The sequence below is a fragment of the Enhydra lutris genome, unplaced genomic scaffold (genome assembly GCF_002288905.1).
Source record: "Enhydra lutris kenyoni isolate GAN:26980312 unplaced genomic scaffold, ASM228890v2 scaffoldscaffold20, whole genome shotgun sequence".
Lineage (NCBI taxonomy): Eukaryota > Metazoa > Chordata > Mammalia > Carnivora > Mustelidae > Enhydra > Enhydra lutris.
The window spans coordinates 17,020,866-17,038,131 of NW_019154104.1; the positions used below are offsets into that span (position 1 = coordinate 17,020,866).

Below are 17,266 nucleotides of genomic sequence, written 5' to 3' on the forward strand. Positions count from 1 at the left end.
AACCTGTGGAAAGAGAATGAGATCTGGGCTGGCTGAAGCCAGGTCACTGGGAGTGCAGGAGGGAGGGAGTTAGGAAAGGATGCTGCAGAGGACAGTCCTTGAGGGAGCGTGGGTTGAGAAGGGGGAACAGAGCATTTCCAGAAGCAAAGATGGTCAGCAGTGTGCGGGGCTGCATATGTTGGCCTGGGTGAGAGTGTAGAAGAATGGAGCCGTGGGGTCTAGCAAATGCCTGCTTGTTGTTTCAAAGGCCTAGCTCACTGTGATCTCTTCCATCAAGCCAGCCTCTTCTTACTCTTTGCATGAGAATTCATCCTCCTCTGCTCTGGGCTCCCACCGTGTCACACACTGTCACTCCTTTGCTGGAGCACTTGCCCACTGTCCTGCGCTCATCGGTGTGTGCCGCCATCTTCTCTAAGACTGGGCTCTCCCAGGGCCATAGCCAGGATCCCTCCAGCTTTGGATCCACTCTGTATTTGATACGATCTGCTGACCAAAGGAGCGAACAAAGGAGGACCGGAGTAGTCTATCACTGATGGAGCGAGACGTGTCTCAGTGGACTGGGGAATGCCAGGGCAGCCAGATTACAGGGGACTGAGAAGAGGGACAGTAAGGAGGAAAAGAGGCTTCTCAGTTACGCAGGGCCTGCAGGCAGAAGGGATCTTCTTAGTTTCTTCTTTTTTTTTTTTTAAACTCTGAATTGAAAAAACCAACAAACCCAAACACCATCGAACAGCTACTTTATATAGTGTTAGATTCAAAAGACACAAAAGGACTTTGCAAAAGTGAAAATTATCTTAACAGTCTATCATAACATTATATCTATCTTGAAGAATATGTTAGGTAAGACTTGAAACGCTTCTTCCTTTATTGTGTTCAATGTATGTATAGACTTTGAAGGATGGGCTGTTTCTAATCTTTTGCTTTTACAAGTAGTGCCTTGATAATACCCCTGTTAATACCAGCTTCTTCTGAAGTTCTGAGGAGGAAAGGGAGGTAAGGACACCAGTGAGACCCTGTAGTGAACTCCTACTTGCGTTGACACCGTGGGAGTGAGAAGGCACCTGTGTGTCTCACTTTAGGCGGCACTAGGCCCAGTGTGGTCTGTGAGACGGTTAGTGAGTCCTGTGGCTTCAGAGGTCTCTTCCAGTCAGGGGCCACCGCTAGCACCATGCCAGCTCACACCCTCCACTCTCTCCCTTCCTCCCAGATCTGGCCTATGGCTCCGTGATCACCGTGAAGAACCTGCGGATGGCCATCGGCTATCTCCACTCCCACAGGCACCTCTACCCTGAGGGCATTGGCGCCCGCCAGCAGCAGGTCAGCGAGCCTTTTGTACTTCCTGTACTGTAGCAACACCAAACTGTTGGCCAGGACGGAACCCGCCCTTCTCTTTCTTGCCCCCACCCTTTACCTGCACCATTTTCCCTGCTTGGAACAGTCTTCCTCTTGCGCCCTAATCCTTTTGCTCTGGCTAACTCTAGCTTCTTTAGGCTTCAGAGCAAGTGTTGCCTCCAATTACCATGACCCACCTCTACTGCTTACTGGGGTAAACGCCTCTCGCATGAGGGGTTTGCGGCATGCTTTGTAAACCTGTGCGCTAACCCTATTCACATTGAACTGTGAATTCAGTTCCTCTTGTCTCTTGCTAGCTCTCGGAAGGCTCACGGTGCCTGGCTTGACATGGATGATGGTCAGGTGTTGTGGTTGTGAACACAGGCCTGGAAACCAGACTACATTATCTGGGTTTGAATCCTGGTTGCACCAGAGTATGACTTTAAACAAGTTACTTGACCTTTTTCTGCTTCATTATCTTCATTTTTAATTAGGGAAAATAAAGAGTGCCTTTCTCCATCATGGGGTCATTGTGCAGATTAAAAGTATGAAGTACATGTGACATGCACCCTGGGGGCTTAGCCATGAGTATTACCTGAGCAAGTGAGCCACACTGTGTCCGTGTCCCTGTCTGTGAGTGTCGGGTGTGGCTGTGGCAGACGGTGCCTGAGAGGGAGAGGCAGGATGTTGGAGAGGTTGGGGAGGCCAAGTTGTGCAGAGGCCTTCCGTGTTACAGTAGATTTGACTTTGTTCTATGGACACTGGTGAGGCATTGAGATTTGTGGAGGCGTGATAAGATGTGGTTAGATTTTTAGGTTAGGAAAAAACCTCCAGCAGGAGGGTGATGGATTGAAAGGAGGAGCAGATTGAAGGCAAGAAATGAGTTGGGAGGCAATAATCATGACAGAGGATGGTGAATAGAGGCAAAGACCGTGAAAGAGAGGTGGGAATTGATTCAGGAAACACTTCACAGCTCAGTGTCAGGGCCCCATCACTGGCAGCTGTCAGGGATAAGCTATATCTAGGTCTGTAGGTTGGAGATGAAGGTGTCTGGGGTAATGGTATTTCACCATAGTCAGAAATGGAGGAGGAAGAATAGCTCTGGAAATGAGAGAGTTTGTTTTGTGTCTTTGAGTTTTGGGGCTTGTCTCAGGAAGGAGATCTGTGTGCGTAGCATATGGGTATCTGTGACACAGTGGGATGGGTGGCGTTGCCCAGGAAGGGTGTGCAGAGGCAGGAGAGGCAGTGAAGGAGCCCTGGGGGGGGGGGCAGCAACACTTAGGCAGTGGTGGAGATGCTCTGAGGGGCGCTGGTAGACGAGGCTGAGAAGGAGGGCGTGAACAGGGGTTGGGAGGAGAGCCCAGGGCAGGCAGCATCCCAGGAGGACCGGTGGTCAGCAGTTCAGGTGCTGCAAAGGCCTCAGAGAAGGTGGGGGCTAAGAAAGAGGCCACATTGAATGATAGTAAAGGGGGCCTCGTTGCTAACTGGGACTGCTTCTGAGGAGGGGTGAGGCCCCAGGTCTCAGGAGTAGGGAGCAGGGGAGAGGGGAGGCGTGCAGGCCGCAGGGGAGGCTGTTGTGCTGAGAGGCTTGGAGTGATGCTTCTCTTCTGGCAAAATGACCGGTATTTTTACTTGGCAAAAAAGTTTTACTTCCTAAAAATCTTTATTATTATTTCCTTATTTACTAGTTCACCAGGAAGTTGACACAGAGTGTTGGGTTTTAGTATCAAGTTTCCCATTCTTGATTCTCCTGTTGTCTCTAGCACTTCAAGCCCACTGGAGAGCTTTTAAAACAATCCAGTGCCTGGGTACCAAATAGAAGCTCTGACTCCACTGATCCAGGAGGGGGCCCATGCATTGTGCCTTTCTATTTTGCTGTGAAATTCTCCAGAAAAGGCTAGTGGATAGCCAGGGCAGAAAACCACAGCTAGCCCTTCCTTGGGGAGCTGCAGCTGTCATGGAGAAGCTCAAGTTACAGACGTGGTGGCCAGCGTTGTTTACACTGTGCAAAGGGAGAGAAGGACCTTGTTACGCTAGTCCTAGTGTTACACACTCACAGTCATGTGTGGAGGTGTGAAGCCATGATAGTGGTGTAGAGAGAGCATGTGGGGCCACGGCATGGAAGAGTATGGTTCTGTCCCAGCTGAATCACACTGAGCCTTTCTTAGCCAGTTTCTTCATCTGCCAGCTGGGGGGTTGGACTAAACCACTTCTAGTGGTCCACACGGCGCTGGAGTTTCGTGTCTTGTCAACAACCCTAAGTCTCCATTTTAAAATATATTTAAAGTATAACATTTATAAAATAAAATAACAAAATAACCCAAAACCGAAAACTACATTAATTGCAGAAGATCAATGTTTACCCACATAGTTTGGCGTACAACATTCTGTTGTTATAGGATATGAGTGTTTCTAGGAGACTTTGTGTTGTAAAACAATCCATTGTAAAAACAAATGTTTCTATGGGAAAAAGAGGCCATAGACTATACTCGTAATAAGGAAGTAATTTTTCTTATATAATTTTAATAGTAAGTTTTGTTTAAAAAAATACACAGAGTACATACGCACAAGCAACATAAAATCTTAAGATCCTTTAAGCAAATCTAGGCCTTGGGCTCTCTGTACCTTTGTTTAGGAGTATGAATTTAATTTCTCTATGGCTGCCAAAATGTTTTAGTTTCTCGTATTTTTTTTTTTTTTTTTTTTTTTTTTTAGAATTTATTTGACAGAGAGAGAGCACAAGTAGGCAGAGAGAGAGAGGAGGAAGCAGGCTCCCTGTTGAGCAGAGACCCTCATGCCGGCCTCGATCCTAGGACCCTGAGATCATGATCTGAGCTGAAGGCAAAGGCTAAACCCACTGAGCCGCCCAAGCACCTCCCCCCCCCCCTTTTTTTTAAGTTAGCTCCACACTGGGCTTGGGGCTGGGCTCCAGTGTGGGGCTTGAACTCATGACCCTGAGATCGAGACCTGAGCTGAGATCAGGAGTCTGATGCTTAACCAGCTGAGCCACCCATGTGTCTTGTATATTCTAAATACCATCATTCCTGATTTTTTTCTGAGAAAGGAAAAGCCACTGAAACAAAGCAGCCATAATACATACATATTTTTTTCCCTAAATGCTGATTCCAAATTCCTTTGCAAGTAAATCAGTAATGTTTTATCCAATTGGAGTCATAAAACCCACTTTGTATATATTTCTATTGTTTCTGGGTATTTGTGTTCTTGTTTATATAATTGGCATAATTCTTATGTGTATAATCTCTATCCTGGGAGCTTTGGAGTTAGCTGCTTGGTTCGATAGGCCATGGTGACTTTGAGCAAATAACTCATCCTTAGTTTCCTTGTAAGTAAGGTGGGGCTAGCCATGGTGCCTAGCAGAGATAGAAGACTTGCCCAGTGCTTAGAACAGTACCTAGTGATAAATGGCAGCCCCTTTCAGCATCAGCATTTTATAAACCTTTTCCTATGCTGGTAAAAAATGCTCAGAAACATTTTTTGTGTCTGTGTAATGTTCTGTCCTGCAGACGTATCATCATGTTAGCTATTCCCCTATCACTGGACATTTATTCTGTTTCCAAATTTTTGCTATTAGATTCATCACAGCATGATGTGAATGTTCACATGCACACACACACACACATTTAATTTTTAAAAAATCGGTGTCTATGAAATGGCTACAGGCTAAACCCTCAGGCTTCTAGGACAAGATATATATGGAGCTATTTAGTTTCATTTGGTCACATTCTAGAAAATACAGCATGAATTTTTCATTTAGAAAATTTGAGGCATGTTCTTAATTACTCTTAAAATGCACTAAATCAGGGCACCAGGGTAGCTCAGTCAGTTAAGTGTCTGATTCCTGATTTCGGATCAGGTCATGATCTCAGGGTCCTGAGATTGAGCCCACATCCAGCTCCACGCCTGGGTGTGAAGCCAACTTAGCGTTCTCTCTCTCCCTCTCCCTGTGCCCCACCCCCAGCTCATGCTCTCTATTTCTCTCTAAAATAGATAGATAGAAAATTTAAAAAATACACTAAATCCTGTTTGTGTGCTGGAGACTATGTTACACAATGTATCATGGTTCCTCCTCTAGGAGGCTAAAACTTTAAAGATAAGATGCAGAAATATACAGAGAGACTGATCAAAAAGGCACTTGAGGGAGAAACCTCTAAACGCAGATGGAAGGAGAGAATCTCACTAGGGCTACTTTGGAACCCTCCTGGGCAGCGTGGCCCCTCAGGTTGGTGGCTGGGGATTCTGAAAGAGGCTTAAGCAACGCTGGTTTGCTCTTGATAATCCTGTGGCTATGCCGATGTTGATGGTATTCTCTCTCCCACCTGCCCCCCAACCCAGGTCACCACCTATTTGCACAAGGACTACAACAACCTGTGGATTATCAAGAAACACAACACAAATGCAGGTAACGTAGGAACATGTTTCTTGCATTACTGCTTACTCTGAGCCATTTTTAACATTTCTCATGCCTTCAAATGGTACGGAGATGGGCATTCCTGAGCTTTCCTTGGCAGTACCTTTACTGATCTCAGTTATCCTTTCAACAGCTACTTATTGAGCATCTACTATCTTCTAAGCACTGTTGTCAACATAGGAGGTAAGAAGTGAGCAAGACAGATAAGATCTCACTCTTAATAGCTGTTATGCTGAAGCCAGAGAGCCCGGCCAAGGCTCAAACTTAGTTTAGACTGGTTACCTAGACATGCTGCTGGGGGCTAGTTGAGTAGACCCAGCTGAGGGCACATGGCGGCCACTCTTGTTTCTAATGAGAGCGCACTAAGCCTTGCAGACCCCAGCATACGGTGCAGCTCAAGTTGTCTTGATTGGATAGAGTACTGCTGCCCTCTGGTCATCCCTGGACTGGACTGGTCAGTTGTAGATCTCAGAGCCTGTGGCTGGGCTTGTCTAGCTTGGTGCTTGGGTCCTCACTCCATACCTGCTGGCCTGCCCCCTGGGTGGCCGGGGCAAAGCTGCTCTAAAGCACATTTAATGGGCTCTTGGGGCTTTATGACGTGGGCTCTATCCAGATCTTTCTTTGGTCAGGGAGCTAGCTACCTGCCAGCTGTGCTTTCTGTATCTATAGCTGAGAAGAAAACAGAGGGCATCTTCTGCTCATCTCTGAGCCCCTGCTGATTGTCCTGTGTCACAGGCTTTCTCTGTGACTCCTCAGAAAACCCCGCCTGGCTCTCCGCCTTTCTGGAGTTAGCGGCTCCTGAGCTTTGGTGTGGCAATAGGTGGCTGTTCACCTAAATTCAACCTTTTTGTTCCTTTCCCCACCTCATATTGCTGCAGTCTTGTGACAATATTGATTGTTTTCATCCAGAAGGACAAACGTAAGTGGCCTATCACAAGGAGGGGTTATGAGGCAAGACTGCTTTACTTCTAAAGTTATGTGGGCGTTGACCAAATTTTGGAACATCTCTGATCTGTTATTCGATGTGGCTTCTAGCTTAAGGTGGTTGCATTTCCGCCAGGGAACTAAGGCTGTGTGAAGGCAGAGAGCTGCAAGCACTTAGGGAAGTGGGAGCCATACAGATTAAGGTCTTTTTTTTTATGTATTTCTAGGAATTTATCCATTTCTTCTAGGTTGTCCAATTTGTTGGCATATAGCTTTTCATAATATTGTCTTATGATTGATTGTATTTCTGTAGTGTTGGTTGTTCCTTCTCCTTTCTCATTTGACTTTATTTATTTAGGTCTTTGTGTTCTTGATGGCTAAAAATGCCCCTCCCGCCACATCCTTGTAAAATGAAACTTCCCTCCCATTGACTTATTTGATTTGTCGCCTTTGCTGATTAAACTTTTTTGGAGACCTTAGGGTCCATGTAGGAATGGGCATCCCTACACTTGAGTTTTCTAATTCTCTTAAAAACTAGTGATTTGTTCTGGCACATTTCTCTTTCCTGACCTTGAGCATTAGTGTCTCACTCGCTGTTTGGGAAGAAGTTTGCAAGGATCTTTTTTGTATTGCTGGTTACTGCTAGCTCCTTTTCCATTGTCATTGCCTTGCTAGACCTGATCTGACTTGGTTTCTAGATGATGTGGTCCCTTTCTTTTGTCACCTCATCATTTTCTTTACCTCACACTTAGCAAGTTTGTTGTCAGAGACAAGATAATAACAGACAAAATTTTCAGGGCTTAACATTGGACTTTGAGGAGAGCGAGGCATATGGTCATTTACATGGAATTAATTTTTGGAAGACTATGTTTTTACTACTAAAAGGAAAATCTTATTATTTGACTTCCCAGCTTAAAAACCCTCCTATGGAGGCTTTGGGGCCTGTCAGATAAAGTCCACATTTCCTAGCCTGGCTTGTACCGTGTGGCCTTACTTGTTCACATCCTCATCTATTCCCACAGTCTTTCCCATTCCTCTCCCCCCACACACCCTACCCACTCATATGAAACCGTTTGCTGTTGGTCAAATGTGTTTTGTTCTTTCATACATCTGGCCCTACTTGTTGACCTGACAAAATTCTCCCCTCCTTAAAGAGCCTTTTCAAGCATATCTCTGAGACACCCTTCCTTGAGACAGTGAGTGGCCCTTTCTCTTTATCCCTCCAGCACTCTGCACCTCTAGGATCTATGATATTATACTGAAACTCTTTACTTGTAGGCCCTCAATTCATACTAGCCTAATGAGTGAATGACTTCAGATATCAATGCTTGTTTCTTCTTGGCAGATCCCCTGGACCCTTCATTCCCAGTGGAATTTGTAAGACATGGAGACATCATTCGGCTAGAACACAAAGAGTAAGTAAATTGGCTGTCTGGGATGAGTGAGTGGTATGGGCACCGAAGGTAAGGAGTTCTTCTAAGCTGGAAGGAAACGGAAGTCAGATTTGGATGATACTCTAGTAAATGGAACAAAGCTGCTGTGCTAGAATGGGAAAGCCATTTTATGAAGTCTGGTGAAGTAAGCAGGCCAATTTTGTCCGCCTGTTTTGCCTTTGGGAGCTTTGAACTTTGAAGATAACGTTCAGTTTCCCTTTTTCCAGGGGAGGGAAAAAAGTATCTGAGTTACCCAATGCTTCTTCTCAAGTGGCTACCTTTAGGAAGATGTAGAAGTCTGCTTCTGAGAATATGGCAAGCTGGTTTGTTTAAGCAACGTTCTCACTGAAAATGACTAAAAATGCTGGAATAACATGAAAACATCCTAGAGCATCAAAGAGCTGACAAGGCAATAGGGAGTTACCAGGCCAAAATCTAAGTGGAAGTGGGGTATGGGGATTCCAGAGAAATGAGTGGGATGCTGCAGCCACCTCTGCCTTGATCCTGCAATCTTGAGCTTCGATCTTTGGCTTTGACTGCGCCTTGAGAGAAAGAGTTGTAAATTCAAAGCTGTAGGCTCACCCAAAGTGGTAAATGTATTAAGTGATCCTTCCCCCAAACTTGAAACCACAAAGGGCTAGAGCTGGGGGAGCAGGGGTTGAGGAGGGGCTATTTCTGGTTCCTGAAAAGTTGTTTCTACCAGTTGATCCTCACATGGATTTGTGGCCCAAATTAATTTCATCTGGATGGTCTGAAAATCTTTAGGCCATGAATTGCAGTGAATATAATCCTAGACTGGTAATATTTCCTAGGTGCCTGGCTAAAAGCAGATGTAAATCCTCTTTTGGGAAAGAGATTGCCTTCCATTCCCATAAATAGTTTTTCAGTGATGATGAATAGTACATAGTAAAAAATAACTAAGCACACAAGGAAATAGGGCACCATGTGCAAGAGCGAATACGAATGATAGATAGCAGAAGCAGCTCTGCAAAATATTGTATACTAAGATCATCCAGTATGGAGTATTTTAAAAATCAGGAATTATATATAGAGAAAAGCTATGCTGTGTGTGTGTGTGTGTGTGTGTGTGTGTGTGTGTGTGTATACACATATTGATATACACACTGTATATATAGAGAGAGAAAACCTTTTTCCTACTATGATTGTGAATACTTTTTAGTTTTTTTGTTTGTTTGTTTTGTTTTTGTTTTTTTATTTGACAGAGATCACAAGTAGGCAGAGAGGCAGGCAGAGAGAGAGGAGGAAGCAGGCTCCCCACTGAGCAGAGAGCCTGATGCGGGGCTCAATCCCAGGACTCTGGGATCATGACCTGAGCTGAAGGCAGAGGCTTTAATCCACTGAGCCTCCCAGGTGCCCTTTACTTTTACTTTTTTTTTTTTTTAAAGATTTACTTTAAATCTTTACTTTACTTTTTTTTTTTTTTAAAGATTTTATTTATTTGACAGAGAGAGATCACAAGTAGGCAGAGAGGCAGGCAGAGAGAGAGGGGGAAGCAGGCTCCCTGCTGAGCAGAAAGCCCGATGCGGGGCTCGATCCCAGGACCCTGGGATCACGACCTGAGCCGCAGGCAGAGGCTTTAACCCACTGAGCCACCCAGGTGCCCCAGCCCTTTACTTTTTAGTTTTTATTATTTATTACTTACTTAGTTTCATTTTGTTTTATTAATAGAAATTTATTTATCATTTATTGTTGAGTTTTATTTTTGGAAATTTGGAAATTTCCAGAATTTTTATATTGAACACTTATTTCTTATTGTGGATAAAAGTAAAAAGTATTATAAAACAAACAAAGTAAATAAAGCCAAATTAATTCCTCCCTTCCCCTTCTGACCCCCACTTTGTAAAATTGGTGATGAGGGCAGAAAGAATAAATGGGAGGGAGGAGGCTTACCCGGCTCAGGCATGCATAGATTACAAATCTTAATTTCTTCTCCCCAAAGCTGCCTCATGAGTCAGGCAAGCTAAGTGCTTCAGAGCCACCAAATGTGGTAAGTCATCCCCCTACTACAGAAGTTAACCCCTTTCTTGGCATGGGGTCCAGGGCTCCTACCGTCTGTCCCTCATGGTTTGGGCAATTCTCTGATTCTTTGGATGTTTCTTGTGAGTAAATAGGCAAGACATTCCTGATTTGTTGGATTTCATAGCTCAGTTTCTAATTTTTCTTGCACTAACAGATGACTCTGAATATCCCTAGTAAAAGAGGAGACATTGCATGTCTTTTTTCCCCAAGATAATGGCGTTTCCCTCTCTTAACTTCTAGGACTTCTCGGAACCTGCACAGTCACTATCATGAGGCCCCCCTGACCCGGAAGCACTATCAGGTCACTGGCTATGGCATAGTAAGTGAGCAACTGGAGTGTGATCAGGCTGTAAAAAATTGTGGGGCCTGGTTCACGGCCGTGAGACAGAACACATCCTCCCTGGAATTCTGGAATGTTCCTAAGGATGACGGGCTACACAGGGACTCTATTAACGTTCGGAACTTTTTGGCAAGGCTTGCTGTGGGAAAAGCAGCCTGTGAGTCTGTTTGTTTCCATCTCATCCCTCCCATAATAACCATGCCATTTTTCTGTTCTGACACTTAATAAATGTCACATATGAATACTGTTTGGGTCCCTTTTTAAATCACAGTGGACATAGAAGCCATGGACCCACAATATGATCCTAGGTAAATATGTAAGTTTATTCTTTGCAGATCCCAGATCCTCATTGACTTTACTTTTAAGGATTACTTCCCTGTTCTGCAGGAGATGTTAACCACAGTGCTTTTGGATTTTTTACTAGCGTGGGGTGATGCAGTTAATAGAAAAAGAAGCTCAATGAGTACTTGGAGAGTGATTTGGAAACAAAACCACTGGAGAGGGCAGCTAGACTTAGGACTATCTTACATTCCCTTGCAGGGGCTTTAGTGTATCAGTAAAGATTCTGGGTTCCTTAAGGTGGCCTTCCCAACCCCCCTCCTGCTTGCTCACCCCGTGCTACTTGGGCCACTAATTATCATTTTCTTGTGGGCATCTCCTGAGGAGAATTAGACACAAATGTCTTAATTTCCAGAATATCATCTCCAGGCCAAACCTTTCTGGCTTAGATGAGTGAGTGTCCAGATGGCCAAGTAATGGGTACAAATGGCCCAAATCTATTTCTGTTGGCTCAAGGTGCTGTCATGAGTTTGGTTTAAGAGCAAAGACATATGTTTAGAATTTAAATGTAGTCCTGTGAAGCATTGGAGTGTGGGCTGCAGGAGTCACACTACTTTTCTTAGTTGTGGTGGTGAGCACTGGGGGAATGTCCATCACTTAGGGTGTTTCTCTGGCCCTCTCATTCCCCTTCCTGCCTCATCCACTGAGGCCTATTTTGTCTTTGACCGTTGTAACATGGTGGCATCGGAAGGGGGGCCATCTCCCTTTCCTGACATGTCTTCTCTAAAGTCATCTTAACTTTCTTTGTATTTTTTCCTTGATTGACATGGCAGAATGGGACAGGTGACTCAAATGATTTCTGGCGGATTGAGGTTGTAAACAGAAAATTTGGAAACCGGATCAAAGTGCTTAGAAGTCGCATTCGCCTCATCCATCTGGTCACAGGTTGTGTCCTGGGCTCCTCGGGAAAGGTCTTGCCCAAGTGGTGAGTCTCTGGGGTTTTGATGTCCCAACTGAGGCTCATACTTCCTCTTTCACACTACAAGGAGTATACCAGAAACTTCTATTTCCCAGTTGTCAATGTTCACCTCACGTTTTCTTGTATTTTAGTGGTAGATGGAGGGAGAAAAGGCATCACGTGTGTTACAGAGCACAGAACTCCAGAGTTCCTTTGGTGTTTTATGTGTTCTGAGAGTTGAACAGAATAGTTGTTCATCTGTCTGGGACGTTCTAAGTGCTCTGGGCCTTTCTAAAGTGGGAATACTCTGTGCTGGACTCCTCCTAGGACTGTCATGGAATATAAAAGAGTGAGGTTGAAAAAAGTATGGCCATTGGGTTGAAAAGAGCAGGTTCTATAAATGTAAGAGATTTGACAGTGCGACTCTCTGGTGAGTGTCACGTCTTCTGAGAGACCTCTGTGACTGCTTTTCACAGGGGCTGGGAACAGTTGGAGGTTACCTGCACCCCATACCTAAAGGAAACCCTCAACTCTATCTGGAATGTGGAGGACCATATCAATCCCAAATGTGAGTGAGATTACTTCTTGGAAACATTTATAAGTAACTCTTATCTTAGAAAAATCAATGTTCATAGATTCTGCTGCCACTATATCACATTGTTGTCATTTCCTATCTTTTTTGAACCTAATCTTTTCATATGAGGTGTCTTGACAGGTAGCTCCTTTTTCTTCCCATCCATGTCAACTTCCCATCCTCTTTAAACTCCCCCTAAATTGACCAGTGACCTCACCGTGGGCCAGAGCTAGTTTCCTTGTTCCATTTTCCCTGCTTCTTGTTGGATCTGATGCTTTTCCTTGCTCCCTGCAATGCGGGTCTACTTATCTTGTCTCCTTCTGGGCTTTTCAGTTCCCTGCACCTGGGTTCCTCCCACCCTCAAGGCTTAGAGCAGGCTGGTGCTTTCCGGTGATGCCCCTGTGGAGAGCCACAGCCAGCCAACACTTTCACAGAAAGCAGTGGCCACAGCCCTTGATCTGAGCCCCCATATCTGCACTCCCAGCTCCAATGTGATGTTTCTACAGTAATGTAATCTTCAACTCAATAGTCTTTGGATCCATCGTTTGTCCTCCTCAACCACCCCTCTTAAACTTCTGCTTGATTTCCCCTCTCGGTGCTTCCTATTTCATTCTCCTTAGTACCTAACTTAGCCAACCAGCTAGTTTACTAATGAACTCTTTAGTGAGTATAGTGGGAAGCCTGGGGGCCCCTGGGATACACTGGTGAATGAGGTGGACTTGGTCCCTGTCCTCACAGACTGGCCCAGCATTCGAGCCTGTACCATAATGAAGGGTGATAGTGCCGAGAGCAATGGCAGCACTGGGGACGGGCCTTGTCGCATTTGTGTTTCTCCAAGTGCCTCATGAGGGCTTCGCATAAGCTGAAGGGATGATCAGGAATTGGGCCAAGCTTTCTTCTATCTCCTCAACACTCTAACATACTCATTAGCCAGCGCGTCAGGAAAGCTATACTCGGACTCCAGGTGTGGCATTGGAACACAGACAGCTGTGAGAACGTGCTTGTAACCGAGGTTTTCTTCTCTGTCCTTTCTTTGTCTAGTGCCAAACATCAGCCTGGACGTGCTGCAGCCCACTTTTCCTGAGATCTTGCTGGAGTCCCACATGGTGATGATCCGGGTACTGTGGGCCCCTCTCATTTGAAGGCTTCTCTGTGAGCTCCGACCATCCACAAATTTGCATCACAGATCAGGAGCCATGGTGTAGATCCACTGTCCCCTGGTGGGGGACTTTGAAAGGGTCTTCGCTTCTGCTTTACTCGGTCTTTGAAGGCATTTCCCTTATTGCAGAATGAGGACAGTGATGATGATGACGGTGACGGCGACAGACTCCAGTGCACACTTACGTAGCTTTAAGCACAGTGCCATACCAACTTATTCAGCAGTTACCACAGTCGTATGGGCTGATTGTCCCCACTTTACAGATGAGGGAATCGAGACACAGATTGGTTAAAGAACTTGTCCAGGGTCACAGAACTAAACGGAAGAGGTGGATCCAGGTTTCAGAGCCAGGCCGGCAGCTTTCAGAGTCCGCGCTGGTTACCGCCACCCTGCTGCTTCTAAGTGATCCTCCAATCTGTTCAAACGGCAGAGCCCCGAAAACCAGAGTGCTCTTGGTTGAAGATCTTGAGACATTGATAGCTCCTTCCAGCATAGGAAATTAGAATGAATTAGCATGAATACTGATCTGAGCATGTTGTTGATCTGCAGTATAAAGTGCCCACCACATGGGGCACCTGGGTGGCTCAGTGGGTTAAGCCGCTGCCTTGGGCTCAGGTCATGATCTCAGGGTCCTGGGACTGAGTCCCGCATCGGGCTCTCTGCTCAGCAGGGAGCCTGCTTCCCTCTCTCTCTCTCTCTCTCTCTCTGCCTGCCTCTCTGTCTACTTGTGATCTCTCTCGGTCAAATAAATAAATAAATAAATCTTTAAAAAAAAAAACAAAATAAAATGCCCACCACGAGCCCACTGACGTTCCCAGACACGGGGAACTGTTAGGGGGCATGGTTCAGTCTATCGCAGGTTTCGTAAGGCTCATTGTTGGTACTCCCCATCATGAGTGTGTGACAGCAGTCCTAGCCTGAAAGGTGTAAGAACAATTGAGAGAGGAGATGCTTAAGTTGAGAAAGTTCTACGCAGTAGCTCACTTTACCCCTGGGCAGCAGAGAAAGCCTGCTGCAGTGCTGATGTGTGGGGGACGCCTTTGCTCTGGTTTATGGAAAGCCAGCGTCCTGCAGCAATGGTGTGTAGGAATCGCTGTATCTTAAGCCAGGTACGTGATGATCGCTGCACCCACGGGGGCACAGAGAGGTGTAGTGCTCGTTGTTTGTCCCCTGCTGAGCCGCTGTCAAGTGGACTTTCCTGGAAGTGATTATGTAAGCAGTCCTCAGTAAATACAGTTGACTTACTTCACCAGATTCGATCAAAGAATTCAAATTTTGTCATTTCTACACATTGGGAGGTGAAGACTTAACATTAAGTGGTTTCTGGGTCACTTCTTCTCTGACTCCCTGCTTGTAGCTGTCACTGTGGCTGGATGACGTGGCTCTTTCGCATACGTGCCTGTCAGCCAAAATATCATCCTGTGTCTGGGTAGAATTTTAAGACGAAGTCTAAATAGTCTCGTTTCTTCTCTCATTATCTAAGAGGTAGAGCCAAAGAATAAAGGGGCACCAGGGAACTTTCTTATTCAACCAATATAGAGTCAGGGTGGGGAGGGTGATCAAAATTGTCCAGGTGAGAGAAACCACACAGGAAAGGGCTTTTCTGCCTGCTAAGTGGAGGGTCTGAGTTCCGTGCAGAGAAGGCTGCCTTGCCTGCTGAGGTCAGCTGGGATGAGCCCACTCTAGATTTTAAGCATAGAGAAGGATGTATAAATGCACAGGCCTGTAATGGTTGCAGACTTTTCCTTCCCTCCCTTTCTTGGATTAGTAAAGGAACTGGATTTCCGAGGCTAACACAGTGAATAGATTTTCCGTGGCTGGTTATAGCTCTGGCTGGAGTCCTTGAGTCTGGGGCCGAACTGCAATGGTTTGAAGGAACAGATTTCCCTTAGCAGCTCCTCTGGGGCCCGGGATGATTCATTCTTCATTCTGAGGTCCTTCCGTGGAGAAACCCTGACCTAACTCATAACACCTCACTCCTGCTCTCAGGAAGTGGCTTCTCAGTTTGTTCTGATAATGAGGCTGGCACCGGGCCTGGTGCTTAGTATCCAGGGTCCTGATCTTTTCCTTCTTGTTTTGGAAAAACCCTGATTGTGGCATGTAGAGACAGGCTGTTGGACAGTCTTGGTGCTGGATTAAAGGTGCCGGATCTGGGTCCTTCAGGCTAAAGTGTTCACTCTGAACAGGGGTAGTATCACTCCCAGAGTAAAATGTATTCTCGGAGGGCAAAAAAACCCTTAACTTTCTAATGTATGAAGCGTAGGTAGTCATCCAGTATGTAAACACACTTACAGTATAGCTGTGGTATTAAAGTGTCATGGGACGCATTTAGGAAAACAATGTCTAAAAAGCCCCAGGAGGGGCAAGAATGAAAAAAAAAAAAAAAAGTTGACAAACACTAGACTAAAGTAACTTTTTCCAAGTTCAGGAACTCATCGGACTGTCTGGTTTTGTGTTTGAAATTGGCCTCCAGAGGGAACAAGTAAGCCAGCCTGATTTTGTATCTCACACTAGCCCTCTAGACACCTTCTGCTTGGTCCGGAAGATGGATATATGTTTTGTGCTCACAGGAAACAAGTCCTTTTTTCTCTCAAGTATAGTGGGTCTGAATGGACTGTGCTTGGTGGCAGTGGAAGCTTGTGTGTTGGCTGAAGTAAGGCAGTCGTAAGCAGGTGAAGAGTGACTGAGAAAGCACCAGATTCTTCCCCTGCAAGGGAGGGAGACAGGGGAGGTTTCCCTTGACATCTGGCTATCTGTCAGAGATGCCCATTCCCCACATTTCTGTCAGCTCTCTAGATCTCTCTGCCTTGACTAAATTCTTTTCTGCCATTTTCCTGCAGGGGAACAGTGGCCTCAAACCCAAGGACAATGAGTTCACATCCAAACCCTGGCACTGGCCTATCAACTATCAGGTAGGGCTCAAGGCTAGAGCTGCTCCCAGGAAATGGAGCCAAAAAAGAGACCTTGAGACTTGGTGAGGGTGGGGTGACGACTGGGCAAGGCCTTACCTGGCATGAGGTGGCCGAAGACAGGGCTCTGTTTTCTGTCCTGATTCTGAGCTGGCCTTCCCAAAGAGCTCACATAGAATCAGCACTCCCTGAGCCTCCTGCCCAGGCTCCCTTTCTCTGGAAGGTAGCTGGTCTTCCTTCCCACCGGAGCACGTGTGGCAGGGTGCACCGGGTCCAGGATCAGCAGGGTGTCTTCTGCTCCGCAGGGCCTGCGCTTCTCAGGGATCAACGACACAGACTTCCGCGTGTATCTCCTCGGCAACCCGGTGAGTGCCCTGCACGCTCCCTGCGTGGGCCCTCAGCCTGGGTCCGCGGGGGGCTGCGGCTCTCCTCTCACCCGCCCATTCTCCTTCCCATGCAGGTGGTTTGGTGGCTGAATCTATTGAGCATTGCCCTCTACGTCCTCTTGGGGAGCATCATTGCTGTAGCTGTGCAGAGAGGGGCACACCTGCCTGCGGAGGTGGAAGGTCGGTCCCTGGGGTCTTCCTCCCCTGACCTAGCACCTGGCTGGAGCCTGCTCTGCCGACAGGCCATTCTACCTTCACTACCCCACTGCTTCCCTTGTTCTTTGCTTTTTAGAGCTCAGTCACCAAATACCCAGTACTGTGTTAAACACTCCATCCTCTCAGCAGCCCTGTAGAATAGAACATTCTTAATGCCATTTTATGGCTTAGAATGCGAAGGCACGAAGAGAAGGGACTTATCCCAGGACATATACTAGTAAGTGTAGAGCTAAGGTTCAGGCCCAAGTGGTCTGACTTTAGAGCCCTCACTTCGAACCTCTATGCTC

At 46.1% G+C, this 17,266-nt stretch overlaps 1 protein-coding gene across 1 annotated transcript in view; it reads left to right on the top strand.

The window, feature by feature from the left end:
• The window catches only part of LOC111148473 (protein O-mannosyltransferase 2), a 41,899-nt gene that overhangs the window by 21,471 nt on the left and 3,162 nt on the right, over positions 1-17,266 (top strand). Inside the window, exons 9-18 of the mRNA XM_022505038.1 lie at positions 1,208-1,317; positions 5,686-5,752; positions 8,031-8,100; positions 10,399-10,477; positions 11,611-11,762; positions 12,212-12,303; positions 13,351-13,427; positions 16,309-16,380; positions 16,683-16,742; positions 16,838-16,943. Of these exons, the coding sequence (XP_022360746.1) occupies positions 1,208-1,317; positions 5,686-5,752; positions 8,031-8,100; positions 10,399-10,477; positions 11,611-11,762; positions 12,212-12,303; positions 13,351-13,427; positions 16,309-16,380; positions 16,683-16,742; positions 16,838-16,943 (885 nt within the window). The remainder of the gene's footprint in view (positions 1-1,207; positions 1,318-5,685; positions 5,753-8,030; positions 8,101-10,398; positions 10,478-11,610; positions 11,763-12,211; positions 12,304-13,350; positions 13,428-16,308; positions 16,381-16,682; positions 16,743-16,837; positions 16,944-17,266) is intronic.